A 20,938-nucleotide genomic window follows, 5' to 3' on the forward strand; every position below is an offset into this window, starting at 1 on the left:
TAGGGTGCCAGAACAACCTGCCTGAACGAGAGGTGCCTGAATAAGCTCGACAAAAAGCGGATGAGTATTCAGTTGCAAAAATGAAAGAAAAATGGCTCTTGGTTGAGCGACACGCAGCCTCGTTCAGATTTCCAATTCCATTGCAAAGAGATTACTGCTAGTATCCTCTGCTACAAGCTCTAGGCTATTCCTTTTTACACTAGGGTACAGAAAACGATTGCATCATCAACTATATTGCAGCTTTGGTACGAAGTGAGCATGAAACATACAGAAGTTTCAAAGTTTTCCTAAATTTTCATTTGATCTGGAACTTCTTTTCTACGCAAAACTGTAATTAATAACAACAATTTTAATACATTTCAATTGACCCGTTCAATCAGTTATGCTTACACAAACAAATGTATCTTTACAACAAATATCGTGCGGAAATATACTTGGTTACCAAATTCCAAAGTTTAACTTACATTAGTAATTTTAGTGATTTTCTATCACATCTGCCTATAACGATTACCCAGTGAATCTTGCCTATCTTTAGAAGAAAATATAAATAATTTACCTATGAAATGTTTTCCTTGAAAATGATCAAAACTTTTTAGTAACAATTGGAGAACTCAAATGAGGAAGGACAGTGAGGTGTACCACAGCTAAGGTTACGTATGGATATAAGGGTATGGAAACTAGTCCAAAATGTTCGGTTTCTTTACTTATTCAGAAGCTCTGATTGGCCAGATCATATGATCATGTGATAATACATATGTGAACATAAAGATTCGTGATTTAAGCAATATTTAAGAATTTGAAAACACAAAACAGATGAAGATTGGTAAAGGGGCGAAAGATTGCTTTATGAAAATTGCTGTATTCTGCGATTGAATGTTTACAAAAATCTACTGAGAATGGGTGTACACAAAATTAAGCCAACAAAAAGGCGTGGCTGCCATTTTAGTTTGTCATTACCTTTGATATCAGTCTGTTTCAAACCTGAAGGGATAAGAAAATCGATTAACAAGCTTTTTAAGCGAGGAGCACTGTAACGCGGACCAACATTCCTTTCGTAGGACATCCTAACGACAAATTAAACTAGAAGACGCTGTCTTCACAGGGCGGGCGTCATCTGTTCTACCCCCATACCTTGTAGATTCTATGATAAACTAAAATTGAAAACAAGAACACGATCGAAATTCTGCCTACTGCCCTTGTTAACAACTACCAAATAACGTAATTGGTTCGCGCAAAACTACAGTTCCATTAGCGTATGCAACTTTACCATGGATCTCCAGTACGGTAACGGAGAAAAAAGATATATGCAGCAATGTGTGAGATTTTACATAGTAATTAATGAGAAACTGATCTTAAGAAGTTTCTAGGACTGCTGTCTTGCAGTAATATCTACGCCTTCTGCTCTAGTAGGCTATCGTCTCCAGTCGATATGGATCTCCGCACTCCTTCTGTAACAGCTTTGCCAAGGGCCTCATCTAGATTGTAAGGTTGTTCAAAAAATTCAACTAAACATGGCTCAGACAAAACGCATGCAACAAACTGTCTAAAACCGATAATCCAATTCTTCTGCGCTGTGGCATTAGAAGGAATTCGATCCGATCTAGGTTTAACCTCATACTGTAGTTCTTTATCAGCTGCGTTTTCAGAGTCCGCTGCACCTTTGATGGACGCAGCCGGGTCTGATTCCGTTCCAATATATGGACTTGGGATTTCAGAAGATTCTTCCAAGCAACTGGCGACCTCTTTATAGCTTGAACCCACAGCCTCCAACTCTGCCGATCCGAGGTTTGCTTGAGATGCCTCCGGTGATATCCTAGGCTCTGAGCCTTGGCTATCATCAACATAAACATAATCTTCACTTTTTACACTTTCAGTGTGGCCTGGTGACGAGCTGAGGCTGCGCTGAGCGTCAGCCAGCGCCTCCGCTAAAGTCATTCCACGCACTGCAACATTTAGCTCAAGCTCCTCCGGTGTAACATTATCACTAGCTGAAGTATCAGATCCTCCAGGCTTTTCTGTTTCCCCTGACGAAAGAACATTCTTTGTTAGAGACGTTTCTCCACTAGATTTCACAGCACCTGATGCATTCAACAGTTTGTCAGAACTGTTCCTCTGTAATGCTTTGGAATCACGTGGCTCATGGACTGGCCAATCGACAGATGGGGAGACATACTCTTGGCTTTCTTGACAAGATGCGTCGCCTATTTGCAAAAGAAGAGTCCCTGCCCTTGCAACTGCTTGATAGAGTTCCTGCTCCTTCTCTGATGACTCTCGAAACAACGAGTAAAGGCTCCTCCATAAACTGATGAACTCAACCTTGAAACATGACGCAAAAAATAATTTTTGAACTTACTGAATAACAAAAGGATAAAAGCTTGGAACATTATGTTTCCAGTGACATTTATCTGAAATCGTTATAAAAAATATTGGTCAAATATCTACTTAAATCGCTTCCACAAAAAAGGCGGTAAAAACAAATTTGATATTACGTAGGTACCAATGTTCTCACAACTTATAGGAATTAAATGACGAATATGTCCAGCTAGAACAAGGTTTGAAACTTATGAAGGCAATTAAACGCTTTATTTGTGGTTGATCTGTTTGCAAAATCAGGGTGTCTTGCAAAAATAGAAATAAGGGTGTCTTGAGAATAATGAGAATGAAAGGCTGGTTTGAGAATGCTATGAGAAGGAAATTTCCTCTGCGAGCCTCCACAATACTGTGCATGTGCAAATGATGTGCTTTTCTCATTGGTTCGGACAAATAGATAGAACAATAGCGCTCTTCCCAACAACCCCAATAGTTATCCTAGCTCCATTTATATGGAGTTTTACAATATACAAAGTCATAGAAGATTAAATCTCCATACCTGATTCAAAGGCGGAAGTTCCTCCTTCTCATTTTTGTCTTTCATAACGGATGCAACAAAATCTTTCACTAGCTTTTTCGCAGATTTTGGAGACTTTGAAAGGATATACTTCGTTGTATTAGGGCTTAAAGGTCTCGAATCAGGTATAGGGGAGCTGCACTTTGGTAGCTCTGATGCAGATTCAGATTCTGTTACAAATGCTTTCCTATCTTCACCCTCTAATGATCGTGAACCTGACGAGCTTGTGGTCTCAGATGGTATCATTGCCTGGGCCTCTTCTTCCTCCTTCTTATCCGCACTTTCTCTCATACTAGCAGGCCACAAACTTGCCTCCAAAATATCGGATGTTGGGGTCATAATAATTTCACCCTCGTTTTCGAGCGTGCCCTCAACCCTCATGTCCCCTGGTACAACCATCATGGTATCCTCTTTACTTATATCATCTTCCGTTGCACTGTCGTCGTCTGCCTCTTCCAGAACCTCTGAGGCACTCTCAACAACATCGAACATTTTTTGTGGGGATGAGTTAGCTGTATTGCTTTCGTCATTCGCTGATAAATGCATCTTATACAACAGCTTCAACCGTTCGTTGAAATCCCCTTTACACATTACGCCACAAAGAAGCGAAAACTCTTTGAAATTGATAAGGCCGTCACCATCTTCGTCTATAACCTAAAATTTTACAACACAAAAAATGAAGATTACTTGCTCCTTAATAGATTCGTAGACGATGCTTTTTTATCTTCATCAGACCTGTTTTAATTGTTATCAATAAAGTTATTAAGCTTGACGTCATAAAAATCTATTTTCAAATTCTGACTACATCACCTAAATGAACACCACGAAATACTTCTAAGTGTGCAAAAGCATTGGGGTCAGACAGACCAAATAACAGAGGTCTGATAGGAAAGGTCCCGTGGTCATGTGGCCATTTTGCACTTTTAGAGGTGTTTCATAATGTTCTTATGGTTTATGGAATCTAAATTAAATTCTAATATATAATATATTCTTGTAATATATTCTAATATATAATGTATTCTTATAATATATATAATATATAATTCTAATATATAATATATAAAAATATATATTTTGTGACGTCATCACTTATTAACTCTATTATTACTGGTGAAAATAAAAAAGAAGCATTTATTATTCCAAGCAAATATTAATTATATTAGCCCTCTTCTTACCTTGAAACACTTTTCAGCTATTTCACGCCCTAGATCACCCTGACCCCAAGGCAACACATTAGTAAACAATGCAACGAATCTCTCACAGTCAATCAAAAAGTGTTCGTGGGGGTCCTTCCAGCCTTGCTCGCTCTTTGGATCCTGGTTCCTCGAGTCTGACTTGCCCCAGTACTTGCTCTGTAAGTGACCAGCCTAATGGTAAAAAACAGATTACCTTGATACAGGATCCAAAGATTACCTTGAAATTTTGGTACACTATAGACTAACATAAAGGCTTAAATAAGAATCTGTGCCTAATCCTAGGCTTTTATGACCTAAGCAAAGCTATGCAGTGCTCTGTAAATTTAAGTTTCGTTTACTACTATAATACTTTGCGTATCATAACTATGGAACTGTAATTCTTTGAAAGCAAAACAGTCAGTTTCAATTAAATCACTACCGACAACCTCTAGCGTCACTTTTGGCCAGTAAAAGGGGCATGAAAACGAACAAGAAAGTTAAAAAGGTACTACTTTCTATAAAGCTATATGTAAAAGCTTGATAACAAAACAACCAACCTTGAACAGAGTAAACAGCTTTTCTAGTTGTGAAGCACTGAGATAAGAATCATAACACAAACTCCTAACGACACTTTTCTTCATGTTGTCTTCCAGGTACTGGAAAAAGAAATCAATCAGACTTAAAGTCATAAAACAGAGGTTAAGTGTAAAAGATTACAGGCAGTGAAGGAATCTACAAAAAAACAAAACCAACAAAAAACGTCAGAGTAACATAACTGAAGCTAGAACTTAATAAGAAAAAGGTTATTATATATGTTTAACAAGGGTGCTTAAAAAAGTATGATCGAATCGCCCTAACAAATCTTGTATAAAAAATCTGCTACCCCTCATATCGAAACCTACAAAATGCATGTGATTACAATTAATGAGAGATTTCCCAATAATATCTTCACATCCTTCTCCTTTTCATACATCCTGCATAACGTATTCTATATCTTCTGTGAAGCTGTGCGTATTCTTCTATCCGAAAACCTTTCTCTGGCCCTCATAAATCATGATTTCCCTTCTTCAATGCTGTTTTTTATATCTATTGATGCAATGCTCCTATTTTTAAAGAGCCTCGTCCAGAGTCAAGATACGCCTTCCCCAGAGTCAAGATACGCCCTGCTGAAGGTCGTAGAACGTCCCACTTTAATCACATTTCAAGCTTGAGAAAAAAGACTAAATGAAAGTAATCCAAGAGACGGGATAATGACAATATGCAACACCTGTACCTGAACAACTTTAAGCCTCTGGGAATTGCGAAGCTTCTCAATCGTCTCCGCTGTGATGAAACCAAACTTTTGATATGACATCACAATCAGGTCAGCGACATCGATCGATGAGCGTTTCTGACATGAAAATGACAGTTGACATTAGCGTCACAATGGAACTGTTCTAGAGCTGAGGAAAACAAACAGGGGTGGGCAAGATACTCTCTATCAATCTTTTTAAGGTACAGTTACTGTGTCTTGAAGGTACTTAAGAATGGAGATACGATCGTCAATGAAGTGTAATAGAAAGTATATAGCTAAGAAACAAACAAAATATGCTTTAATAAAGAGGTTAATAACACAGTGGTTTTTGAGTAAAATTGTGAAACAGAAACGCTGCAAAGACGATAATCAAATAAAAATACTATTAAACAAATAAAATGCAAGTAGCAGGTAACAATATGAGCAAGAAGATAAAATCGAAATAAACAGAAAAAGAACTAATGTGATGTGATGAAAATGTGATGAAAATATCCGGATCCCAAAATATAACGCAATACAGTAAACTAGAAGTAGACAAAATATGATTGAGATAATACTAAATTCTAACCGATGAATCACTTTTTGTGTGCCTTGTCGAAATCAAAATAGCTGGAGCATCCCGATTAGTGACCCTCTCCAAATATTCACTTAAAATTTGCATTGCTTCACCATCATCCGCACATCTGAGAATCTTCTTTTTATTCACCTCTAAACATGTTAGTGCAATCTGGAACAGAACCTTGAAGGAAGAAAATAAATAGTTAATGTTGTACCTAGATGATGATAAAAAGTAACACTGTTGATTAAGCTGTAATATTCTTTTAACCATACGATTTACAACTTTTTGTAATCTTTCGGATCCAAACAAAAAATTTATCAAGCCACTTAAAAACCACTAAAAGGAAGCTTTCTGGGTGGACCAGAATGCCAAATTCTGCAAGGGGTGGTAGGAAATAAATACCTTCCTCATACGGAGACAAGATTGCATATGTATAAGGTTGACGGGCAGTGACGACTAATTCCCTTTTTTTGATTATGCAGGGTCTAAGCGATATTTTCAATCTTATTGTAATTCACTCAACGGTTACAAAGAGCAGAACTTTCATTTCATATTTCTCAGAATTTTGTGTTGCGTTTTATCTGTTCATTAACTGTAGGATTGAGATGCTTAGGAAGACAAACTTAAAATAGATAGAATCATCCGTATAAGAATATCCAAACGTACCTTGGCACCATCGTAAAAGAAGCAGTCCATAATATTCACAGCACTGGCAACGGGCATTACACTGCAAAATCAAATACTGTCATTGTACCACTTATCATATTCAGATATGACAGAATTATGGCAATTAAAAGTTGGGAAAATCATTAAATAGGCGCCCCCTCTCGAATGAGAGCCCACCAACTCCACTTTAAAAAACGGGCGTTTATTCGAAATTTTAGCCAAAACAAGTTTCTGAGAAGTAAGTTTTAGTCTTACAGGAACGAGCAAGGCAGTTAGCCAAAAAATATAGATAAACATCAAAGTTTACTCTAGTTTACATTCTTGTCAGTCATAATTTCAATTTTTTCAATTTTCAGAATAAGCTACCAGCTTAATTAACAATTCCCTTTGGAGCTCAAAGATTAAATAAGCGCCCGGGCGCTTATTCTAGAATTTACGATATGTGAAGTGTCTATGTTCTTTGCCAGCTTCATTGCCAGGAGATTCCCTATCACTGGTACTGCATTCTGCTAAGCAGGCAAGCGCTGTTCGTTCACCTTAACATCATCCAATAGAATTATCACCCATTACTGCGCACATGAGAGCAAAATATGCTACTGAAGTTGAACATACCTGATGAAGATGGTGAGAAACCAGGACAGAGAAATGAGACTCAGGACTCCAAGATTTTGCAAATGTAAGTGGAGGTCAGACATATGCTCTTGAGTCAGCTTTTCGAAGACACCTACACAAAAAAAACAGACAAAAAATTCTTGAAAAATCTCCCCCACTCTACTGAAGATCAACCTAACTATTTGTAAGTGGTAGCATCGATTAGGGATTTTAACGAGTTCTTTCAAGTTTCTCAACTTAGCGCTGTATGATTTGATTACAATACGCGATGTAAACTGTTGGTGTCAGAAACATTAAAATGCATTACATTAAGATTAAATTGCAGCAAAGGTAATATGTCCTTCATTTAATACCCCTAAACATCTGATCGCCACCGAAATTTGAAGGAAAGAGTAGATTTAGGCTTTTATAAAGGATGTTAAAAAAGAATGAAAATAAACCAAACAGACAAAAACTGAATCTATAGTCACTTGAAATGTGAATCGAATAAACACACAGATTTAATCTTTTCATAGCAAAGGTTTTAAAAAACAGGGCATCAAAACGTAATGGACAACATACACTGTTTGAAAATAAGTATCGCAGAGAATTTGCAATAAAACCCTGTGGTGTCTTTGCAGCATGAAGACAAATGTCATATCTAATTGGGAAACTGTTGAATAACTATTTTCACACCGAAAATATGACGAAGAAATAAAATGGCACATATCTAGATACCGCTGAAAACATGATAAAACATTTGAAATTTATCAGCCAAAAGACACGAGGATATTTTAGTTTACTGGCAAAATTGGTATAACTTGGTACTTGTTTATACCTTGATCAACCAAGGCTCCAACAACTTTTGTGTTGTAATAATCAGGCAACATCCGCTCGCATATTGCAGTGAGTAGCCAGAACGCTTCTTCTTCGGTGCAATACAGCAGCAACACTGATGCAACAATATTCATTGCTTGGCAATATCCTAAAATGCAATTCAAGAATGAGAACTATTCACGAGCTCTTTGTGATTGCAGGTAAAGATATCACGAGGTTTAATCACATCGAGAGAAAGGACAAGGACACTGCTCGATAAATACAGCTTCTCAGTGGCCTAAAAACTACCTTCGGATCCTAGGTGGCAATAAATACAAATACAAATAGCTTGGTTGTTCCCTAAACATTAAACAACATGCAATATTGTTTTGTCAGACGACTGTTTTCCTCAAAGCAAAGGTATTTTTTATTGGTATGCTTCTTGTCAACCTGAGCATTTCATTGAGATCAATACACTCAGTGACTGCCAAGCAGTTCAAAGGTGAAGAGGGCAGACAAACAGTTGCTGAAGCTAGGAGCAAACCTTATCACCCAAATACTTTTTAACGCCTATTCGATTAGCACAGCTTCTTAGTGGCCTAAAGCTACCTTCAGAAGCTAGGTAGTAACAGATACTACTAAAACGTACGACTCAGCCGCTTGGTGAACATTGTTTTTAATCTTCTAATAAAACTTAAATCAGAAATAAAAGAGAAAAATAGCTTTGTGAAATAAAAAAGAAAGAGAGATAAAGCTAATTTTGATCAAAAACGGTCAACTACAACTTAGTCAAACTGAATAAATTTGAATATTTTTTAACAAATAGATTTCGATTTTTCTTTAATCGTTTGTATGCTTGTCAGTCAATCTGTCTGAAAAAAAATTAAACTTGGTTCCAAGTCACTTTTGGTTACTGGGACAACAGTTTTTACATAGGGGATATATCTCAAGTTGCAAACAGTTTACTGTTCCGATAAAATGATATGAAGATATTATAGAAAATTCTTACCAATACTTGGATTTCGCCAGGCATATGCAGTTAGGACTCTTCTAAGTGCTGTAATACCGACCTCAGACTGAAATGCTGGGTGTCCTGGTAGGGATCTAATGGCAAAGATAGAATAAAATCAACGTGAAGTAAATATCTACGAAAATTAAGTGACACGAGCTCAATGTTCAAGGCTCTAGGAAAAGGACAACAGATTGAGATGAATTTCTTCGTTCACTGTAGGAAGCAAAACATTGTATATACTTAGAGAGAGATGGGAGAACTGTCTAAGGAATTCTGACATTCAGTTACTCAGACAGAAACATAGATGTGAATACATAAATACTTGCTAATGAATATGGTGTGTGGAAAAAGACAAAGAAATAAAGAGCAGATAGTGGTTGCAGTTAATAATTACTTGATAGCAATTGATAGAGGCACTAGTTTTTCAAACAGTTATGATTAACAATTGCTTGTATGCTTCTGGGCTGAACACAAAAACTGTGCGGAAATGTCATAATGCCCTCCTTCCACCTACGCTTAGATATACTTCTGAATCGATTAAAAAAAACCCAGGTATTTAAATGTCGAATATAAAGAGCCTTTGTGCAAATAGCGATCGTAATATAAAAATAAACATGAATTACCTGTGGAGATCCCTCTCAATCTCCTCCTGGGTCATCAACATTTTTCCGATGCTCTCCTCGACCATTCTCTTGTAATATCCCGGATGTACTGCGATCTAACGAATCGATTCAATTCAACTCAATTTCATTTGTATAATACAGCAGTTCAAATAGATTTGAAGCTAATAATCTTGTGTTATAAATATATCATAATGATATTAGTAATTAAATAAGTTATATTATAAGGTTAATAATACACTTCTACCAAAGCAATCTCTACGCCTTTTATAAATTACTCTGAAAATTGTAAAAAACATTCATACAAAAGGGTTCATATTGTGTCTTTTAGGACTCTGTGAACAATTTTTTCAACAGAACATTTTAAAAAAGAATGATAGGATCTCTCTATACAACCGAAAGGAAAACAATTGACCAGCCAGTTCTATTTTGGGTCCCGGATAATGCTTCTATCCCTCCCGATAAAAAGATGGATATTCTTGCTTACCGCAAAAAATATATTAATTTGTGTACAATGTTGCTTTCACAAACGAATAAACTCAAATTTCTAACGACGTTGAACGTTCTCTCTTGAAATTTACAATTATTTTAGTTTATTCTATGACAACGATACAATTGAAAGAATATTGTTCAAAATAAAAAAACAAGTAAGCATGGCATGGTTGAAGAGCTTTTAGGACAAAACTTCCTTTCAAATTTCAAAACTTACATTAACCGTATTTGTGGCAAAGATTATTCTAAACAACCACTTCAAACTAATACCTCATTGATTGCTCCAGAGAACAGTATCCAGGTCTCGCCTCTGAACTGATCAGGAACACCTTTCAAAATCAGTTCATGTGTCTTTGGGGTTCGATACATACACATTCCTCTGTAAGACAAGTTTTTTTAAAACTTTAGTTACCTTCTTCAGTTTCCTTGATAATAGTTTATCGATAGCTATCATAGAAGTTTGAGAATTAATCTAGAGGTACTTGATTCGCTACATCCTGCAATCATACGAATCTTCATTTCCATGAACGTAAATTCAAGATTTAATATATTTTCCATGAACGTAATCTATAGATTTAAGCACTTGTAATCGTGACAAGTTTAAAGATTTCTACAACTTTCTATTTAGATGCAAAAACTGCAGGGTTCATAACGAGCCATCGAAAAGCTTTAGTATGGTGTCAAAGCCAATTTTAAATTAAGCACAACCAAAAACTTAAAACAGACAGTTCCCACAGGGAACAAAGGACATTATACCTTCCATACTCAGCAAAGTGGAGATTCCAAAGATGTTCTTTTACGGTTTCTTTAATTGGAAGATCCCCCTTTGTATCTCCGTGAAATACATGTTTCAGTGCTGGTTGAAACGGGATTCGCTTGTCACTCTCACCTGAATAATTTTCTAAATATTCTGGTATCATTCTGAAAAACAATATTTTGGATGTATTTGTTCAAATTGATTGCTATTGACTCACCAATCATATGTAGAACAGAATCAAGGAGGTACATTAAATGGATGATTTTATGGTCATATACTCGTTTTCTCTTTTCCTTGATGCATTGTGGACATCAACAACGAAAACTTAAAGAGACTAGAAATATGTTCAGAAAGACTGTTTAGAACTTTGGAGTTTTTTGTGTATGACGAAAATGATTATTCTAGAAATCAAGATACTTCAAAATGTGATTTAATCACACTGTCCTGTCTGAGCAAATCATGCATAGGTTTAGCTGTCCTTCATTCAAAATCAAAACCACAATCTTCACATATGACGTCAAGTTATGAGGCTGAGCGTTTTCCAGGAAAAAGTGATTCACTTTTAACAACAGTTAAGGAAAAAGCTTGCGTAGGACGAAAACTTGTATTAATGACAGCCACGACCTTGGATCACCGACAAAAAGAAGTAGCAGATATTTAAGTTTTTTAGGACAATAGTCCTGAAAATCTGTCTGGCTATGACATATATCCATCCAGAAATAAATCAAAGGGTTTGTGGCAAAAACGAGCTTGGTGAATAATCCAATTATCCTATTGAATATTGAATTATCTTTGTTCATGCCACCCTGTAATTTTTCTTAGGCAAGGCCAACTGACGCGACGTGACACGCTCATGAAACTGACGTCATACGTCGACATGTATGCAGTTCATATATAACATCATCCCTTGAAACATCAAATACATTCCGATTCTCTTCATGCTCCGAAGGCTTCTAGTCAATTGCAAAAAGAGTTTTAAGAGATCAAAAGAAATAAAATAATGGCATAAAAAGATAACGCACTTTACAGGCGGCGTCCTTGCCAGAAAATCTGAAATCTTTTCCATTAAAAATTCCCGGTTCTTCAAAGAGGCAAGCAATATGTTTGTCTAAAAAAGCAAACGGAAACAAATTGTGACTAACGAGGTTATTGGTCGCAATTTTTAGGCTAAATCGTTGCAAACATTTAATTAAAATACGACTTTGAAAATAACTGGAGCCATATGACATTTCACTAAAAGACTCAAAACTATTAAGATTCGATCTTAGCATAACTTGGCATATTCTAAAATATTTGTCAGGCAAATTGTAAATACAAAGAAACAAATCTGATAAATTTGTCCAAAAAGATATGCTACGCAGATACAGTATTTGACAAGCGAATATGATTAGAGGGAACGATATGATTGAATCGAGGTTCTGCAATCATATATTGCAAAATATATTCCCAAACCGTGCTTTAGAGAGCCAGGCAAACATCTACCTAGCTAAAAAAGTTTCAAAAAGCGCACAGAAAACATCATTTAGCGATCATTCTAAACATAACAATGTTTAAAAATATGGCCATCCTCTCTAATCTATGAACAAACAGATAAAAGAAAACGAAAAATCTTTCTAAGATATCAGCTTTCAAGGTCCGTTGTTTTTAAAGATAAAGTCAATTTTTCCATTAAATCCTGGACGATCGATTTTTAGCGATTATAATCCATGCTATTACTACCTTGGATTTTATCGTTATATGAAGGGCATTTGGTAGGATTGAAGTGGAATCCATCTTTTCAACAACCGAGATTTCCCGCATTGGAATTATAACAACACACAAATCTTTTATCTGAAATAAAAAACAAACAGCAATTAGCGGCGTGTCTAGAGAAGGCAAGCGGCCTCTGTTTTCTGGCCCCGCACTAAAAAGGCCTTGAGTTGTTCCTTTTATGAAAAAAAGAAGAGAAAGAGCTTTGTTCATATAGGGCGGAAATTCGGTACGAGAAAATCAAAACCTATTAATTTGACTAACATATTCCAAGGAAAAGAGACAACATGAAAAACGTAGCAATTAAATAAGCCTTTTATATCCATTTTTCTTAACCTTTTCGTTATTTTTTTCCAAATAAATTAACCTTATAGCCTGCAGACTGCCTTCAAGTAACAGATCAAAAGTTTCTTTGTTTTAACCAAACTCAATTTTTTGGACAAATCAGATCTTTCTAAGAAGCCTTAATTCCTCTTACATTGCGAAGTCTTAAGTATTTTAATATGGATTCTATTTTCAGCTTCTTCATAGCGTGAGATGTTGCCAAAAGACAATACATACCCGACTCTCAAAGCAAAGATAGTTTGGAGAGACATACAGTGTCCCCCATATATGAGTCTTTGCAAACGGGCTCCATATCGTGCACTCTTGAGTTCCGTCTAACTTCTCTTCCTTTGGAAGTCGGAATGCATTCCTGAAAAATATAGTATGTTAACTGAATGCTATGTAATCGAAATAAAATCAATGTCTGAAAAAGTACTTCCAGAGATTAAAATACCAACGGATCGGTAGATAGTTTGGTACGATTAGGAATATATTCTTTCCATATTGGTTTAACTATCTTTGTTGGTCCCACTAGATTCTCAGCAACTTTGTTGACTCCAATTATTTTTTTATTACAGTTATGGTTAGGTCGATTCTACAATAGTACCTTATACTTTGATGGGGGAAGCCAGAGAAAATTACTGGAAAAGGCCAATTTGAAGCTATATACAAAACTGCTAAAGGAATATTACTAAGAAGGAATATGTAAGTGCAACAAAAATAAGAGCTTAAATACGAAAAATTTGGAACTTTCTACTGGAAAAGTGATTAGTCAACCGTCTTTACACGCTGATCACCACAAAAGCTTCTAGACATTAATCTCATGTTGGCGCAAAGAATAGCATATGGAAACGGGGCGAAAATCGAGCGACCAGTACCGATAATGTTCACTTTTCGCTCTTGCTTCCAAATCTCTCTTCAAGGTCGAGTGGATTTTCTTCTTTACTTTCCTACCACGCTTCATTCTAGCAAAGAGAAAAACTTTTAAAAATCATATAATACGGAGATTGAAATAAGTCTTGATAATATGGAGATCTAACGAAGCGAAAAGTGTGTGCTTTTGTAGCATAAGTTAAAAAAGGTAACAAATACTGGGGGCAAAAGGGAACATTTGCTCCTTCCTAAAACACGTTAAGAAGAGCTACAATATTTATACTTTGAATTGATGAGAAACAATGAAATTTTTTGAGAAACAAAATTATGCCCTCATAAATTTTCAAAATGACAGCAACTGGCAAAGAATGTAACATTTAAGATGGCCTCTCAAGAACCTATCTAGCTGTTTTCCTAGAACTAAAAACATTTTCTGAAGAAAGACTTCTGAAGAAAGAAAAACTTTTTTGCTCTGATGAAGCCCCGTATGCCGGGGCGAAATATTAGTCTTTACTGATTTACGTGTTTTTATTGTTGTTTATTCTCGGCGTATTGCAGTGTTTCATATTTGCTACATTATTACAAAAGGACAATTTACCTATGTGGTATTGGAAGGGATTTGTCTTGCTCAAAAGATTCCTCAGAGAGTAACCTAGAACGAAAAACCAAATGATGCAATGTACATTTCGACTGGTACAACGGCTGCCAATAGCTGAGTCTACGATTGTAAATACGCACCACTGGGCGCAATAACTGTAATTTTAGCTATCAAATAGAAACGATATTATAGAATAAATATACTGTACGATAGATTCTACCGTAGAGTTAACAAACTGCCTTCTAATATTGCGTGCTGGTAGCAATAGATATAGGCCTATATTTTGTCAAGTTATTGAGAAGGTGCTATTTATCATGCTGATCAAACTGATGTCTTATTTTGACCATGAAGATTACTATCAACCTGTCAGTTGCTTGGTGCTCCATGCTGTATTAAAAGAATTGTATCTGCACTAGTGTGTAGAATAAATCTTAGCGACAACTCTGTGAAATTGCCCTGTTCTACAAAGCAAAGCATTTATCAAAATCGAACTAACATTAAACATAGCATTTTTTGTAGCTTTACTTCTATTATATTGAACTCAAGAATCTGGATAAATAAACAGTTTATATTAAAAAGAACATATTTAGTATACAGTAAACAGATTCATTTGTCAAACTACAAGTAGTCGCTATCTTCACGTGGCTCTTGCTTGTAAGGTAGCCAAACATTTACATCAGATGACAATGATGACATCTGAATACAATGTAACCTATTATACTCTCATTGGTTCTTTGTTATATCGACTTTATCATAATCACTTGTAAATGCATGCTAAAAGATTTTCAAAATATTGCAAACAGCTAATTTGGAGATACCTTCTCATTCCAATGTTGGCTAGCTGCTCCATCAATTTGTATGTCTCAGAGACATGAAGAAGCAGCGAGAAATAATACTATAAACAAATTAAGATATTTTGAATAGACAGACTCACAAAATCAACCGAAAAGCAATTTAGACTGTTAAAGCAAGAAATAAAGAAGATAATCATCAACGCAAAAGCAAAAAATACAAAGAATAGTGTAAGGATATTCCTGTGTCTTTTTGAGATAAAAAGATTTAATTCCTAAAGTAAGTACCTTAAGGTGCTCTACTCACCTCTCCATCCCGTGTTATCACTTTCACTGCATCTGGTAGTACAACACTGTTTGTTCGCTCCAATTCCTAAAATATAACCATAAACATTTTATGTACTTTTAATCACAAAAGAAGCAAGAAAGAGGGAATTTGATAGACATCTAGGTCTTTTGTTAAATTAAATCACCAGTGGTGCATCATAAACTAAAAATGCATTACCAAAGAGTTGTTCAGCTTCAGGCAATGTATCTTTTGACTGGGTTTTATCCAGTACTAAGCCTAGCAGGGACACAGATAATAAACCTTATTCTTAGGTAAATTGTCTTCAGAGTAGAAGATATGCAAGATATAAATGCAAAATGTTTCTATACATACCAGTATATCTGTCCACCTTATAACCAATTTTGTTTCCTTTCCAAGAAGATAGGAGTAGAAGCAGATATGATTTACAGATAAGTACATCCATCCTTGACGAGGTATCTTCCCTTTCCAGTAGCTGCAAGAATAGTCTGTTAACCAAAGACACAGTGTTAAACATAAATCAAGAAGAATTCATTTGTTGAATTTTTCTAGGTTAAAAACAGAAATGGTTAAAAATTAAACACGAGGCTATGTAAGAATGTTAGATTGGGCTGTAAAATCTAAAAAATCATATTATAGACGTTGCCACCTTACACAGGATCTTTATTTCCTATAGGATTTGGCAGGACCCAAAAAAGTCCACCTTATAGAGGTGTCTACCTTATAGAGATGTCTGCTAAGACAAGTTTCACTGTAATTCTGATTCCATCAGGTCACTGCTATTGAAAAGATGGACACTGATACAATTCATAACACTTGGTGCAACTGTTGAGTGTGGATAAGTTAATGATGTATAACTCTTCCAACTTAGATTATTGCAAACTCAATATTTACAGCTAACAAATAAAGCCACTGATGGAGTACGGAATGTTGAAAAGAAAAATTCCTTTTGCTTGCAAATATGAAAAATAAAATCTTATAAGCAGTGAGTTTCTCCAACAAAGATATTTGAATTAGTACTTCCTTATTAAATCAAGGATCTGGAGTTAGGAAATAATTCTCACAGTTAACAAGTTTTTCTTCCTCTGGCATGGCAAATAATCTCTTGAAACGGGAACAGGCAGATTGAAACTTGGCACTTTCATTGTCACCTAAAAAGCAAAACCATGTCAAGCATGATATTTTCAAAACGACAACATAACTTCTATTCACCATCATGGGGAAATTGAGGAGATTAAATATTTGGTATAATGGCAGAAATATGATCTTTGATGATAGGTTTCATCTGAGAACACAACCAGATGATCAAATGTGAGATGACCATATAACTGCCTTTGTCAAACTTAATTTACTGTGTGGCAAATAGAGTTCAGGCACAATTCTGATGAAATAACTAGCAGCTGGCAAGATCTTACAGAGGACTGTAATATCATTTCAAAACAGCCTACCTGAAATTTCTGTGTTGCTCTCATCAGTATGGGTTGCAATGAGACTTATAACTTTTGCTTTGACAAATTCTTTTGCATCATCAGCAGAATCAAAGTGTTCTAAGAAGTAATACTTCATAGTATTTGTTTTCTTCAGTAGCTGTTTTAGATGTTAAAATAACACCTCTTGACATTCATTTGAAACAAGAATTAATTTTATTATCAAAAGTACTAAAGTTTCTATAATTCTGCCATTGACAATATTTTCATTAACAAAATCAAAGCTTTGAGTCAATTTTGCATTAATTACTAACAATGTTATGTATGATCATTTCTAAAAGAGATTCATGGTCATCTAACAATGATTTTATGTTTGGCATTTTAATCAAAGAATACTTTTGTGGTTCCATCAAATATCATAATTGGAAAACAGGTATTATCTATCACATACTTTCTTGATTTCAAGTCCTCTTTGCAGATTAAGATAAATTTTACACAATAAAAGAAAACATTATTCTTATGATAGAATGCTACAAGTACAGAACAGACTGAATCCTAGGCAGCATTCGCAGGTTTTCATAGTTAATGCCTTTTCAAACTGTATATCTTCATGTAGTTTACTCACAAAGACATATGAGACCTGGCATTTCATTTACAAATAAAGAGAAAGAAAGGGTTTAAGAGAAAACTGATATTTATTGCTTACCAAGTGTATTGAGAATGTACCTTTGAAGCCAATTCCAATCATCCTCAATTAGCTTCTTAGATGTTGCTGTAGCAATCACTGTAAAAAACGATAAGAATTTGACTTTAAATCGACATGAATAATATCATTAAGGATAAAAGTGATTTATCACAGTGCTAAGATGTACTATAGCAAATTGTAAAGTGGTACCTAATGATAGCAACCTCTATGACAAAGTAGACCTATGCATGAGAATGTGTTGGAAAGTAAAGGCATAGCAAAGATAAGGATTTAAGCATTTTAGTTCCTGTTTTATCGGGAAAGTCTAAAGAATGTGAAAGAGTTTTCTATATAGACCCTAAAACGAGGGGAAAATATTCTGTAGAGGTACAGACGAGGGTCCCCTGTGAGCAAAGGGGGCAACATTTCTTTGCGACCATGCCCTTTAAATTAGCTTAAAATACATTTCAGAATGTTTCTTACAGTTGCTTGCTTGCAGTCTTTTGGAACGTTATAATTTTGTCTGAAATATCACCCTGCTGAGGTACCAAATTTATTGCAGATTTGCACTTTTTTCAGACACCAAATTTCTGAGCATTGGGGGGCAGCTCCCTTGCTATGCCACTGTTTGTGAATAAAAAGGGGCAAAAAAATTGTTGCTAAAAGTTGTTTCCTATTGCCTCTGGTGAGACTTGTCAATATTTCCATTATTTTGAAATGCTCAAGACAGCTGGGTTAAGATGTTTGCTTTTGTACTAATTTTTTACCCGAATGAGGAACATTTCTTTCTCTTCTCTCTGTCTAAAGTTTTATGCCAACCATATTGTTGGATGTCTCAAATTTTGGAGTTCTAGGTTTTTCAATAGTTTCAGAATTTTTTGCTTAAAGTACTGAAATTTTTTAATTTTTCTTGATTGTCCACTACCAATTTCTTGTAGCATTTTTCTTATAAACAGAGTGTTATTTAAGTAAATCCATTTGTATTGTGCATCATGGGTAAATGTGTATATTAAAAAATAAGTGTTATTTGGATAAGTTCAAATCCTAAATTGTCATTGCAAAATCCCTGAATTAGGGAGAAGTTAATTCAAGACAAACACAAAACTAGTGATAAATAAATAATAGACCTGAACTCAGTACAAAGTGGAAGCATTTTGATAAATATTATCAAAACATTACAGATAGAAAACTGAATACTTGAAGACCATATAATCTTACCATAGCAAACATCAGAGTCCCCACTCTGAAGCAATATCCTGTATGGTGCAGGCTGCAAATCAAAATAAAGATTTGAGAATATGGTAAGTGTTTATATTTCCAGCTTGTGCCAATTTCTAAGAGACTTATAGCTTCTGAAGATTTCTAAACAATTAAAATAACTCTTTTGAATACCAAAATCTATTTTCCTACTTATAAACCAGACAGAGATGTATGACCATATTTTTGTCTTAAAGTTCCCAATGTAACAGTACATGTAAAAGATAAAGGCTATATATATGTGCAAAAATAAACAAAAACAAAATCCTTCATACATTTTTCAGCTTGGTAATATTGAAAATCATAGCATATCTAGGATGTCATATATAAAATTTACTTTCAACTGGATTCCCACCAAACATTATCATTTCCTAGAAAAGCTTTTAAGTGTTATCAAATTGTTATTACCTTGTTGTCCAAGACATTATCTAAAGTGCCAATTAGCATGGAAGCAAAGCCTCCACCACCATGCCCTTTACGTCTTTGCAAACTGAAAAATGGATTGGCTCTTTCTGTTTCCCTGTAACAAAGAGACAAGATTTTCATAACAGCCTGGCAGTGTACTCTCAATCATACTGAGAAGATGAGTATTTCATATGTATGTTGGAGATGAGGTCTGTAGGCTAAGAATAAGCCAAAAAGTGTTGATAGGAGCAACAAAACAAACAGATTCGAAAAAGTAATATTTTAGCATCTGGATACCTGTAAATTTCTTAAATGATCAGTGAGCAATGTAGTTAAATTAATTAAAGTAACATTAGAAGGGGACGAAAATGTTCCAAAATCCTCAAATGTTGGAGTCTTTTGTTCTTTTATATGGGAGGCCAGCCAGTAGAGACAAGATTCCATGACAAGATTTTGAAAATTTGCAAAACAGAAATGGGTCATCACATCAAAGAAACAGAGAATGGGTTCAGTGGTGTGCCAGAATGCTGGCGGGGAGGATACAATCCATGTCAAAGATCTCTGGTGCAAAAGAACTAAACAACAAAAAGCCTTTACTGAAGTCTAGAGAGTATGGCAGTTCTCACAGTCATTTCCAGCACATTTAATGCATGCAAACCTCATTTTATTATTCAAATGACATGCAAAAAGAACCTTTTCGTAATAGCGCTTAGTGAGTTTGGTGTGATATTTCAAATTTTGGAAGGCAGCCCTACACTGCATCTGACATACTGCAGACTGGCCTCCACTGACTACATCTATGAATAATGGTGACAATTTACCTTTTTCTGTAGAAAATATATTGAAAAGAGCTGCAAAATTTTAGCATGAATACTTCTCAGTCACCTTTCCAACCAGACGAAGTCCTGTTTGACGCTGGTACATGCAGTTGCATTTTGTGTATTACAGGTACATTTTGAATGTTGATGATGTCATAAAAGATAAGGGTGCCTTGATTTTTTATGTTTCGTGTTTATATAGATTAATATATTGTTGCTTGATGCAAATTTAATAGGGCGGCGAATACCGAATTCGGTTTCCTTAATCCTTGCATCAAATGGTGACAGCTTACCAATGATGGTTTATTTTCTTTCCGAGTAAGGTTTTGAACAATTAATCGAAGGAAGGTAGAAATAGAAACTTTGCTACTGAGAGACATAAATGTCATAGCTTACATACAATGAAACACATAAGAGGCTTCAAATTTTGTTTTCAGTTTGAGAATCTTTAGAAACGTTCTTGTTTTAAAATTCATAATATTTTGAAAATTTTTGGCCTAGCCATAATGCCATTAGGCCAGGTCACGGGATTGCGGTTTATTTGGAAAGGATGATACTTACCAGAATGCATTTGCAAGCAACACTTCTTCTGGTTTAACCCACATTTTTAAAGCTTGATTAAATGGCGGAACAGTTTTTATCGCCAGCCATCGGTGGTAGAAGCAAGGAAGGTAAATTTCTTTCCTTGTGAACACGTTTCCCTATCCAATGTTTTCCTATATTTTGTGCTGCGCAATTAGAACTGCGTGGCAGCTTTGACGTCACATTTTGGCACTCTCCAATCCACTCTTCCATCCATTCATCAATTTATTGCCAATTTTCTTCTGGTTTTGAA

At 35.3% G+C, this 20,938-nt stretch overlaps 1 protein-coding gene across 1 annotated transcript; it reads right to left on the reverse strand.

Moving 5' to 3' along the window:
• Positions 1–277: 277 nt before the first annotated feature.
• Positions 278–20,868, reverse strand: LOC135680838 (TBC1 domain family member 9). Its single transcript, XM_065195040.2, has 27 exons — positions 20,665–20,868; positions 19,289–19,400; positions 18,842–18,893; positions 17,645–17,722; positions 16,960–17,058; positions 16,576–16,662; positions 15,866–15,999; positions 15,512–15,577; positions 15,232–15,308; positions 14,414–14,467; positions 13,821–13,907; positions 13,180–13,312; positions 12,589–12,699; positions 11,892–11,977; positions 10,869–11,033; positions 10,383–10,491; positions 9,624–9,718; positions 8,998–9,092; positions 8,011–8,157; positions 7,194–7,305; positions 6,582–6,642; positions 5,925–6,095; positions 5,336–5,452; positions 4,620–4,718; positions 4,063–4,254; positions 2,870–3,541; positions 278–2,316 (listed from the first exon to the last, which is right to left on the reverse strand). Exons 1-27 carry the CDS (start codon positions 20,706–20,708, stop codon positions 1,390–1,392), a joined length of 4,182 nt encoding a protein of 1,393 aa, XP_065051112.2. The 5' UTR covers positions 20,709–20,868; the 3' UTR covers positions 278–1,389.
• Between the last annotated feature and the right edge of the window lie 70 nt (positions 20,869–20,938).

The sequence above is a fragment of the Rhopilema esculentum genome, chromosome 18 (genome assembly GCF_057945365.1).
Source record: "Rhopilema esculentum isolate cy_ngs chromosome 18, ASM5794536v1, whole genome shotgun sequence".
NCBI lineage: Eukaryota > Metazoa > Cnidaria > Scyphozoa > Rhizostomeae > Rhizostomatidae > Rhopilema > Rhopilema esculentum.

Coding starts and splice junctions, on each gene's coding strand:
- LOC135680838 (XM_065195040.2), bottom strand. CDS start 20,708: ATGTGGGTTAAACCAGAAGAAGTGTTGCTTGCAAATGCATTCTG. Junction 13,908..14,413: donor TCCCTTCCAATACCACATAG/GTAAATTGTCCT, acceptor TCTCTTTGCTAG/AATGAAGCGTGGTAGGAAAG. Junction 2,317..2,869: donor AACTTCCGCCTTTGAATCAG/GTATGGAGATTT, acceptor TCATGTTTCAAG/GTTGAGTTCATCAGTTTATG.